General features: G+C 39.5%; 1 protein-coding gene across 1 annotated transcript in view; it reads left to right on the top strand.

Annotated features, from left to right (window-relative positions):
• Nucleotides 1-11,839, top strand: part of MACF1 (microtubule-actin crosslinking factor 1) — a 459,246-nt gene that overhangs the window by 221,470 nt on the left and 225,937 nt on the right. The window contains exons 7-14 of the mRNA XM_011977683.1: nucleotides 7,113-7,279; nucleotides 8,101-8,213; nucleotides 8,321-8,427; nucleotides 8,978-9,097; nucleotides 9,245-9,340; nucleotides 9,988-10,115; nucleotides 10,202-10,295; nucleotides 10,503-10,657. Of these exons, the coding sequence (XP_011833073.1) occupies nucleotides 7,113-7,279; nucleotides 8,101-8,213; nucleotides 8,321-8,427; nucleotides 8,978-9,097; nucleotides 9,245-9,340; nucleotides 9,988-10,115; nucleotides 10,202-10,295; nucleotides 10,503-10,657 (980 nt within the window). The remainder of the gene's footprint in view (nucleotides 1-7,112; nucleotides 7,280-8,100; nucleotides 8,214-8,320; nucleotides 8,428-8,977; nucleotides 9,098-9,244; nucleotides 9,341-9,987; nucleotides 10,116-10,201; nucleotides 10,296-10,502; nucleotides 10,658-11,839) is intronic.

Here is an 11,839-nt window from a genome sequence, read left to right as displayed (position 1 = left end):
TGGTGAGACGGAGTCTCGCTCTGTCACCCAGGCTGGAGTGCAGTGGTGCGATCTCGGCTCACTGCAAGCTCCACCTCCCAGGTTCACGCCATTCTCCCGCCTCAGCCTCCCGAGTAGCTGGGATTACAGGCACCCGCCACCATGCCCGGCTAATTTTGTTTTTGTGTTTTTAGTACAGACAGGGTTTCACTGTGTTAGCCAGGATGGTCTCGATCTCTTGACCTCGTGATCCGCCCACCTCTGCCTCCCAAAGTGCTGGGTTTACAGGCATGAGCCACTGCACCTGGCCCCATATATTTTTTTTAAAGAGATGAGGTCTCAGGTATGTTGTCCAGGCTAAAGAGCAGTGGCCATTCACAGGCACCATCATAGCGCACTGTAGCCTTGAACTCCTGGACTCAAGCTTGTAGCTGGGACTGCAAGCATACCACCATGCCCAGCTAAGATACCATTTTATACCCATCAGATTGGCAGAAGATAACAACTCTGAAAATACCAAGTGTAGGCGAGGATGTAGAGTGATGGGAAAACCTCTTCATAGCACTTGAGTGGAAGTATAATTTGGTACTGTTCTTTAGAGAGTAGTTTGACAATATTTTGTAGAGTTGAAAAATGCCCATATTCTATTACCTAGGGTTTCCATTCTAATTATATTCCCTAGTGAGACCTCCAGGACTCTGAATGTGAATACTGAAAGGAGTACTCCCTTTTATAACTCTCATATTGATAATAAACACCTTCTTTCTCTCTATTCCTCACCAACATAGCTGCCATTAGATCCCTCTAGCTGGGCATTTGTAGAACCACTGCATTGTACCTTCATCTGTGCTGCTGCTTCTCCTTTTTTTTTTTTTTTTTGAGAAAGAATCTTGCTCTGACACCCAGGCTGGAGAGCAATGGTGCAATCATAGCTCACTGCAACCTTGACATCTCGGGCTTAAACGATCCTCCTGTCTCAACTTCCCAAGTAGCTGGGACTACAGGGGAGTACAACGACACCCAGCTAATTTTTAAATTTTTTGTAGAGACAGGGTCTCACAGTGGTTCTCAGGCTCATCTTGAGCTCCTGGATTCAAGTGATCCTCTTGCCTAGGCCTCCTAATGCGGTGGGATTACAGGAGTGAGCCACTGCACCCAGCCTTCATTTGCTTCTTGAAAGTTTTCAAGGTCTGATGCTTTATCTTTAGTGGGTGATGAGGTCAGCTAGAAACTTGAGGACATAATAATCAAGTACCTACTTGCTCAGAACAACTGTCCTATCCACTGCGAGACTTACAAAGTCTAAACTCCTCAGCTGGGTATTCCAGTTCCTTTGTAATCTATCTTATCTTTTCTATCGATTCCCAATTTAAACCTTCTCATTTTAACAGATCAACCCCTTAACTACTATTTCTCTTTCACCTTATCTCAGTTTCTTGCGTAAACTTTGTTTACATCCACTTTCTACCTGGAATTCTTTCCTTCCTTGCCTTTCATCTGTTCTGTAACACCCTTCAAGGATGAGCTTAAATGGTACTTCTTCTAGAAATCTTTGTGATCACTCCCCCCCCAGTAATTTTCCATTCTGCTGAGATTCTATATTGGATATTACTATAATTATTGGTCTTTTTTAGCTTTAAATTTGTTTAACTCTTTCATGTGACCTACCGTAGATATAAGATGAAATTATTTTCCTCCAGAAGTTAACCTTCAGAAAAGATATATTCTTTTTATATTTTACTTCTTATAAAGCATTTCTTGTTATTAGCCTTCCAGGGAGCTTATAGTCAGTTCATGAAAAAGGGTGAATAAATCTGTGTCACCATCTGCTAGTTCAATCACTATCATTTTTTTGTAGAGATCAACTGCCATAATTGATTAAACAAAAAAGAGGAACCAAAAATCTAAGAAAGTTTTAGTTATTGTTCCTGGAAATATAATCTTCTAATTTGAAGTGTTGAAAGTAATTGTATACAAGCCTTAACATTAAAAAATTTTTTTAATCACTCACATTGCATATGAAACACACACATACATTATGGGGATCACAAATAAACACAACAGAATGAATGAAAAAATTAAAAAAAACCCAATCCAGTATTATGCAACTGGATTCTTGTGGTTTGAAATGAAATACCCAGAGACAATGTAGATTCAGAAAAATGCTGTTATTAACTTTAAAATCTTAAAAAGAAAAGTAGACAGTATTTTCTAGAAAATTCACTCAAAAAAATAGCTTTATTGAAGGAAAAAACATTGATGTTAAAGATGCATGTGAAGTTTGAATAATACGGTTTTTTGAAATAATAAAGGCAGAAAATACATTAACACTAAATGCATTAAATATACTGCTTAATTTTAAATATGTGTATATGTGTAAATAAATTTCTAAAAGTTTGCGTATTCAGGAGGACCACAGAGCTTCCCTTCCTGTATTCCTGTTTTAGTTTCACACACCTGTTGTTATCTGGGAAAATATTTGGGATAATCATATGTTAGTTATGGCATGTCTCAACTAAGTTCTTGCAGGGCAGACATGTCTTCTTTTTTTGTTTTCCACGTTTTTACCTGGCCAACTTCTACTTATTAAAACTCAGCACAGAGGTTGTTGCTGAGCAATCCTCTGGCATTGCTAGTTGGATTTACTTGCTTATCTCTGTCACAACATTGATCTCTTTGTATAGTAAATTGTCTCCCTGATTAAATTGCTTGAACTTGAGGCCTGAGGCTGTGTTTTTTTATTTTGAGATATTAAGAACTTAAGCACAGCTCCTAGAATATAATGGTTGCTCAAAAAATATTAACAGAATAAGTAAATGGTGTGTCTTTTTTTTGTTCTTCTCCGTGGTGCCTGTCATAGTGCTAAGATGTTGTTCAGTCAATACTTACTGAATTATTAGGAAAACATTCAGCTTCTGGGAATACTTCAGAAAAGCAATTAACCAAGCTTTGGGAAGTGTGAGTTGAAAGGAAATTCAGGTGGAATTTGCATATTCTGAGGCATAATGTTGAGGCTGTTCTTCCTCTCCAAATGGCTTCCTCCTTAAAAAATCGAGATGAGAGAGAAAGATCTCTGAAACTGAAGCTGGATTTCTGCATTTGGGAGATTAAGGTAAAACTTCTGCATAGCCCAGAGGACAGTACTGTGCACACATATCATGTGTGAGTATACAGAAAAAGATTGATGAAAACCAAATTTAATTACTGAGATGGTTGTGATGATAATCCCATTTTTCTCATCCAGTTTACAGTCTAGGAAGGGCCCTAATCCATACGGGGTTGTTTTTTTTTTTTTTTTTTTTTTTTTTTAAACTTAGGGATCCAAACATCTATCTCATTACAGCTATGTTTAAAATCTGAAGTAAAGCTGTTTGTTGAAGTAGTTTTAGTGCAATATACAGAAATACTAAGAGATGAGAGATGTTATCAGAAAGATTATGGCTGTAATGAACATACAATATCAGTTAACTAACTGGAATTTCATTTTTGGGTAAAGAACCCAAATACTCAGATTTTGTTTTGCTTATTCAAGTTCTGTCTTTTTTTACGTCAACAAATCTATTTCCTGTTCCCAATAATGTTTTACTTTAATATGTATGCGAAGCAGCTACAGTGAAGGCAGTGGGATATATCAATGTTGCATTTAGCCAGTGAAATAGGTAGCTAGAAATGTTAAGGGGAACTGAAATAGAATTGGTACTAGGAAGAAGCTGTTTATAGGAAGAGCCATGATCCATTATTGAGTCCTTGGCTCTGCAGCTCCATAGCTTCTCTCCCCACTACTGCCCCTCCCCTAGCCCCAAGTAGACCTGGAATTGATTAAGTTTTAGGAAATTGACTCACACTGATCACATTTGCATGAGATTGGTAGATGTGAATTTATTAATTTACAAAATAAATTTTGACTGCCAAGTCATTCAAGAATTCGAAGTGGCCAGTTAGTGCTTTTGTTGCTTTATAATATCTATATGGGAAGCAAATAATAATCTGAAGGTTGTCACCTCATGTCAGGTGAACATGGAGTCAGAGCAGAGAGGTGGTAAGTGGAGGAATGATTTGTAGGATGGTCTTATTAGTTGGCATCATCAAAGTAGAATAGTCTGATTTCTTCTGTAGAAATGTACCTGTCAAGGGCATAAGAACCCATGTCCCTTGAATCTGCTGGGTAGGGCACAATTTCACCTTCACAGGCATAGAGGCAGTACTTCCTGGCTTCCCTTTTCTATACTCAATGCAAGCTTCCTATACTCGTCTATTCTCACGGTCTTTCTTCAGACATCTTAGTAATATTTATTTGCCTACAGCTTTCTTTTATTCTAAATATAGTGTTAAAGTTCCTGGCCCCTTTTTTTTTCTTTCCAATTTTAAAATATCATCTGATATTTAATCTCATCTATTGTGAGTTTGTAAATTCAGACACTTGGAGATGCCTTATTATTGATTTCTCCCTTGTACTGGTCACAAGGGAAGCTACTACTTTCACAGTACTGCACCTGAGTGAGATGACTAAGAGACAGGATGTTCTATTGACATGCCTGTGTTTTCTCTGCCCCAAACACCCAGACCAAAAATTGTGCTGGGTATGCTGTCTTATTATTACGGGAAGGAAATATATGTACCCTCGACACTACCTACATCATCTTATTTAATCCTTATAATGATCCTTTGAGAAAATTATTATCCTATTTTAAATATGGGAAAAATTGGGCCAGGAGGCTTATGTGGTTTGCCTGAGGTCACATTTCTAGTAAATGCCTTCTTTCAAACACATATCTGTCTGAATCAAAGGCTTAATATTTTTCCTTAACAAGGATTATTTTTATAGTTTTTTATTATAAAAATAAAGTGTGGTCATTACTTAAAGTCTGAAAAAAAGAAGAGTAGGAAGAAAAAATAAAATCATTCATAGTCCCACTCCAGAGGAGATAAATAATGCTAGCCTAAACTTGTTTCACTTTACACACTGCTTTGAAATAGCTAAGTAACCTGTCTACAGATTCTAGATGGGCTTTATCCCAGAATACTTTTTTTTTTTTTTTTTTGAGACAGAGTCCCACTCTGTCGCCTAGGCTGGAGTGGTCTCAGACTCCTGACCTCAGGTGATCTGCTTGCCTTGGCCTCCCAAAGTGTTGGGCTTACAGGCGTGAGCCACCGTGCCTGGCCCCCAAAATAGTTTTGTTTGCTTATTTTTATTATTTAATTCTTAAACCAAGTTATTATTAATTAAAACATGTTAAGGTCCCACCATACAACCAGCACAACACTAAGTGCAATGGGCAGTGCACCAAAGGACTATGATCCATGGGTCTCAGATTTGGAAGTTATTTCATCCACAGCATCTTAGTTTCTGCTTGAACGCGTCCAGTGGTGAGGAGCTCTCCCATATAGGGGCTGCTGTTCAGTTTTGTATTGTTAAGATGTGGTGCCAGCCCCCCTCAGGAAACCTGCATGCAGTCTAGGGGAGATAAGATTAAATATATGAAATAATAGTCCATACTGCAAAATAAGATTTATTTATTTATTTTATGTTTTCGAGACAGAGTCTCACTCTGTCGCCCAGGCTAGAGTGCAGTGGTGCAATTTCAGCTCACCACGACGTCCGCCTCCCAGGTTCAAACGATTCTCGTGCCTCAGCCTCCCAAGTAGTTGGGACTACAGTTGCGCGCCACCACTGGTTAATTTTTATATTTTTAGTAGAGATGGGGTTTCACCATGTCGGCCAGCCTGGTCTCGAACTCCTGACCTCAGGTGATCTGCCTGCCTCAGTCTCCCAAAGAGCTAGGATTACTGCGCCTAGCCCAAAATAACATTTAGTTAGATGATGATACAGACTGTCAGTGCTGTGGGAGCTAGACAAGTAAGAATTGAAGGAAGACCAGCCTTCAAATAAAGAAGAGATAAGGGAACCGTTATTTGTTGAGCATAATCCTGAGTTTGGGCTAGCTGCTTTAATGTGTAATCTCACTGATTATCACAGCAACCCTGAAAAGGTGGTATTAGTCCCACTTTGCACGCACGAGACATGCACTTTTTCCTCACCTGCATTACGATCTCTCTAAAATAGGTCTTATTCTGTATTTTGGAGATTTCTTAAAATAACTCTTTTCTTATTATGAAAATGTACAGGATGTAGAAAATTTGGAAAATATGAAAATCACCTGTAATGTTACTCCGTAGAGGTAACTATGATTATTAGTTTGCTGTATTTCTCACATACATACAGTATTTGTGCCTGTATTGCATACATAGGTGTATGTGTATGCATTTGTACATATATATGACTGTGTACTTAAATGTATATTTTGTATGTCTTTTATACAAAATAAGATTACTATATATTATTTTGTTTATATTCTGTTTCTTAAATTCGGTAATCATTGTCCTATGTCATTAAAATTTTCTTTGTAAAACTTTTTTATTTATTTTTTTGAGATGGAGTCTCACTCTGTCACCCAGGCTGCAGTATTGTGGCATGATCATACTTCACTGCAGCCTTCATCTCTTGGCTTCAAGTGATCATCCCCCCTCAGCCTCCTGAGTAACTGGGACTACAGGCATGAGCCACTGCACCTGGCCTGAAACTTTCTAAAACATAACTTTTTACGTGCTACAAAGAATTCTATTCTGCTATAATTGTGCTATGATTTATAACCAGTCAACCCCAACCCCTCATTAGTATTTAAGCTTTTTATAACTTTTTGCTAAGTCACCTTTATTATGCTTTGATAAATATTCATGTATAAAATTATTTGTTTATATTTCTAATGACTTCCTATCAAGTTGTATGTATGTTTTGAGACTTGATTCAAAACTGACATCCAGAGAAGTTATGGCATTTATACTCTCACTAGTGGCAGTCTATGACGGTACCCAGTTTTAGATATTCTCTCCAATCGTGAATATTATCATTAAAAACAAACATTTCCTAATTTGACAGGTGAAAAATTACCTCTCATGGTATTAATTTGTGTTTCTTTGACTAGCAAGAGGGTAAATATATGATGGAATAGTCCTCTGAAGTGCTTCCAGCTTTGAATCTTCGTTTTACTAAGAGTCATAGTGTATGGAGAAGAGAAGGCTGAAAGACTGTGTCTTATTTATAATGAATTATTCTGTGTCCCATCTTTTGGCAGATCTCTGACATCTACATTAGTGGAGAATCAGGGGATATGTCAGCTAAGGAGAAACTACTCCTGTGGACCCAGAAGGTGACAGCTGGTTACACAGGAATCAAATGCACCAACTTTTCCTCCTGCTGGAGTGATGGGAAGATGTTCAATGCACTCATTCACCGATACCGGTAAGAACAGTGGAATTTCTGTGCTCCTGCGGGACTTCTTCTCATCTCTTGTTTGTAATTAGTTATAATGCTATTTCCACCTCCTCAAGCAAAAATCAAAGCTTTGATTCATTTGTTCATTTGAAAAAGGAATATTTATTTAACTAATTTCCTAGGAACTGGGCACAAGGAGCAGTGAAGAAAACAGCGAAAGTTTTTTCTCTCATGGAACTTTCCTTCCAGTAGGGAGAATAGGTAATAAATGTATGCCATCAAGCAGTGGTAAATACAATGGCAGGATTAGAAAGTGGCAGAGGTTTGTGATATTTTGGACAGGGTGGTCAGAGATGGCCTCTTTGGTGAGCATGTTAGAGCAGAGCCGTGAGGGAGTGAGTCATGCAGGCTTCTGGGGTCAGAGTGTTCCAGTTGGAAGAAATACAAGTGCAAAGGGCCTGGAGTGAGGGCTTGCTTGGAGTGGTTTTGGAGTGGTTTAGGAATAGCAGGTGGCTGAAGTGAGGTGAGGAAGATAGGAATTCTGAGTGACAAAATTAAAAATTGTTGAGTTCTTAGTGGTCATAAACATGCCCCAATTTTCAGTGCTAACTGATGATATTTTTCCCATGACATTCAACAAACCTAAACTGTGTGTTTAAGTTTAGCATTAGGGAGCACTGAGCCCCTGGTATATACTTAAAAATGGAATTTGTGCTCTTCTTAACCTCCTGCTTTTTCTCTAACTCAGTGTTTTTCAGCTCTGGGAACTTTTAGGAGGTTTTCTTTGTGTGAACTCATGTGTGATGTGTAGATGTTGACCTTTCATGTGCCTTGCTGGACTTTTACAGACCCGATCTGGTAGACATGGAGAGGGTACAAATCCAAAGTAACCGAGAGAATCTGGAACAGGCTTTTGAAGTGGCAGAAAGACTAGGGGTCACTCGTCTGCTGGATGCAGAAGGTGAGAGAGAGTTTACTGAACTTGAGTAAGGAATGCGTATTCAGTATTCCTTCTTTTGGCAAGTTCCTTTGTTCTGACTAAGAAATTTCTTGTCCATTCTCTCTCAGATGTGGATGTGCCATCTCCAGATGAAAAGTCTGTAATCACTTATGTGTCTTCAATTTATGATGCCTTCCCTAAAGTCCCCGAGGGTGGAGAAGGGATCAGTGCTACGGTAAAAGAACATTTTCCTAGAAGGCCTTCTGACTTTGATTCATTTGGGTGGAATGTATTGCTTAGACACTTTCTTAAGCACTGATGGTATACTCATGGAATCAAACTATATATCCAGTATCTTTATCATACATGGACATTATCCTTGGCCCTGGAAATGAGTCTAGATACTGCTAATTTTGTAACAATTAGCATAGACTATTTGGTGCTAAATGCCAGCAAGGAATGTCCCTTTCATCCCTAGCTGTAATTCAAGATGAGGAAGTATTTTATCAGTCATTCATATATCAGCTTGATTAGGTAGATCACAGCTCTTTTCAGAATATTTTTAGTAGCTTGGTTTGTAGCCTTTCTTAGTGTCAGGAAATTGAATCCCAGCCTGAGAGCCCTTGAGGAGCTTTGAAACTGGTACTGTGAGCATTAAACTGAGCAGCATCTAGGCAATTAAAGGAAAGGGATTTCATATAGTTTGGAGTGGCCAGAGCTACTTCCTCTTGTGGTTGTTTTGGATATTGCTAATCAGGTGTGTGATGTTTACCTTCTGGCAATAGGAAGTGGACTCCAGGTGGCAAGAATACCAAAGCCGAGTGGACTCCCTCATTCCCTGGATCAAACAGCATACAATACTGATGTCAGATAAAACTTTTCCCCAAAACCCTGTTGAACTAAAGGTAAAGTCAAGGACTTAAATTTTTTTGGTAAAATCTTTCTAGGGAGTAAGTCTCCAAGCTTATCACTGCTGGCTTCTGGGTGAGGTGGCATGAAAAATTGGGTCCTAAAGTTTGTGTCCATTCATTCACCAAATATTAATTTTATAGGCACTTTATAACCAATATATACACTTCAAAGAAACAGAAATTCTGGCGAAGGAGAGAGAAAAAGGAAGAATTGAGGAATTATATAAATTACTAGAGGTAAGAGAGCTTATCCTTTGCTGAGACTTGGGGTTTGCTGGTCTGTACTGTTGTTGCTTCTTGATTATAGATTCCTTGTGTTCTCTTCCCAAACTGCATTAATAGAAGTACTCTCCTGGTGACAAATAATAGCACCACTCTCAGGTTGGTCTTAAAATATTGTGGTAAAGGGGCAGTGTCAGCCATCTCTGTTTTTTAAAGGGCTTATTGAAAAATGGCATATATTTATTCAGAAATCTTGAGTTTTGTGGGTAAATTTTTCTGCTTCTCAGAGGGAAGCTGAATCTTTCCCTAGGGTGGAAAGAAGAGAGACTTCTGTTCAGAATTTGATTCCTAGAGAATTTGAAGTTGTAGAGATGAGACTGTCACCTTGCCAGAATAAAAGTTACTGAGGAGAAAGGAGGATTTATAGAAAGTGTAAAAGGAATGGAAGGACTTAGAGTAGGTAGTCCCTACATTCTAGAGGTGACTTTTCTGCTCTTTACCTCAAGGGTGAAGAACCTGATACATATTTGATTGTTTTTCCATGTTAGACAATAGGAAAAACTGCTGAATGGCTGGGTAAGGAAGCAAGAAGTGATGTGTAAATCAAAACTGGGACAAGAGGGCATGGCTGTGTTTTTGGACTGAAAGAGTGGCTCTTTCAGGTGTGGATTGAATTTGGCCGAATTAAACTGCCTCAAGGTTATCACCCTAATGATGTGGAAGAAGAGTGGGGAAAGCTCATCATAGAGATGCTGGAGCGAGAGAAATCACTTCGGCCGGCTGTGGAGAGGTGGGTCCAGATCCTGAGAGTGGTCTGACATTATTTATTGAGCTGCTGTGAACCTTTCACATGACTATGGTTTTATCTTATTTCAGGCTGGAATTGCTGCTACAGATTGCAAACAAAATTCAGAATGGTGCTTTGAACTGTGAAGAAAAACTGACACTAGCTAAGAATACCTTGCAGGCTGTAAGTCTCTGACTGTTTTTGTCCCACATCTATGTCACATGTTTTCTGCTTCTCACCCTCTGCTCTAATGGTTGAAGTTAGCAATCGAGGAATCCAGATGTATTACTTCCCTTTTCTTTGGAATTGCAGTAGACTCCTTGGCTCCCTCTGTCCTAGTGAGTGAGGCAATGGAAGTTTTCCCACTGTTATTCTCTCTTCCTGTCTCAGGATGCTGCTCATCTGGAATCAGGACAACCGGTACAATGTGAGTCAGATGTCATTATGTACATTCAGGAGTGTGAAGGTCTCATCAGGCAGCTGCAGGTGGATCTCCAGATCCTGCGGGATGAGAATTACTACCAGCTAGAAGAGCTGGCTTTTAGGTGAGGAACAAGGGACTCAAACGGAGGGCTTACTTGCTTACTGCTGAGACTCATGGATCAAGAGTAGAGCAAGAGTCAGGCACTTAATCTTTTAACTTGGACATTTGAGGTCAGTGTCTCAATGGAGATACTGCAGATGTCTTGGGCAGCAATGTTCTGTTAGTGGAGGACAGTTTCTCCTTATTGCACCCCTATCCCACTAAGTACCTATAGGATTACTTCAATCGTTGTGGCCTTTTATAACATCCCACATATTTTCTTTTAATTAATTAATTAGTTAAAGACAGGGTCTCACTTTTGTTGCCCAGGCTGGAGTGCAGTGGCACAATCATGGCTCACTGCAGCCTTGACTTCCTGGGCTCAAGCGATCCTTCCACCTCAGCCTCCCAGGTAGCTAGGCCTATAAGTGCAGGCTGCCATGCCCAGCTAATTTTTGTATTTTTAGTAGAGACGGGGTTTTGCCATCTTGCCCATGCTGATCTCAATCTCCTGGGCTCAAGCGATCATCCTGCCTCAGCCTCCCGAAGTGCTGGGATTACAGGCATGAACCACTATATCTGGCCCGTTCTCATATATTTTAGAACGACCTGCAGGGGTGGTACACAACACAACTTCTGATTTAGAAACATTGGTGATCCATCACATTCTTTTTATAGGGGAGAAAACTGAGACCCACAGAAGATGAAAATTGTGTAAAGTCATGTGGCTAGTTTTTTTTTTCTTTTTTTTTGAGACGGCACCTCACTCTGTAGCCCAGGATGGAGTGCAGCGGCACAATCTCAGCTCACTGCGACTTCTGTCTGCTGGGTCCAAGCAATTCTCCTGCTTCAGCCTCAGAGTAGCTGGGAGTACAGGCGTGTACCACCATGTCCAGCTAATTTTTGTATTTTTACTAGAGATGGGGTTTCACCATGTTGGCCAGGCTGGTCTTGAATTCCTGACCTTGTGATCCACCTGTCTCGGCCTCCCAAGGCTAGTTTTACAGAGCCGAGACTAAGACCCACATTTCTTGACCCCTAATCCATTGTTTGTTTTATTATACTATTTGAGAGTTCTGTAAATAGTATTGTTAGCTTCCCTCCAGTTAACACTGTAATTTGGCATTTGTCTTTAAAACAATTCTGAACTAGATGGAGATGTTAATAATATCACCTTGTATTCATATAGCACTTTTTCTAAACA

The sequence above is a fragment of the Mandrillus leucophaeus genome, unplaced genomic scaffold, assembly GCF_000951045.1.
Source record: "Mandrillus leucophaeus isolate KB7577 unplaced genomic scaffold, Mleu.le_1.0 Scaffold182, whole genome shotgun sequence".
Classification (NCBI taxonomy): domain Eukaryota; kingdom Metazoa; phylum Chordata; class Mammalia; order Primates; family Cercopithecidae; genus Mandrillus; species Mandrillus leucophaeus.
Note: the sequence above shows the minus strand (reverse complement) of the source record. Positions and strands in the feature narration are given on the sequence as shown.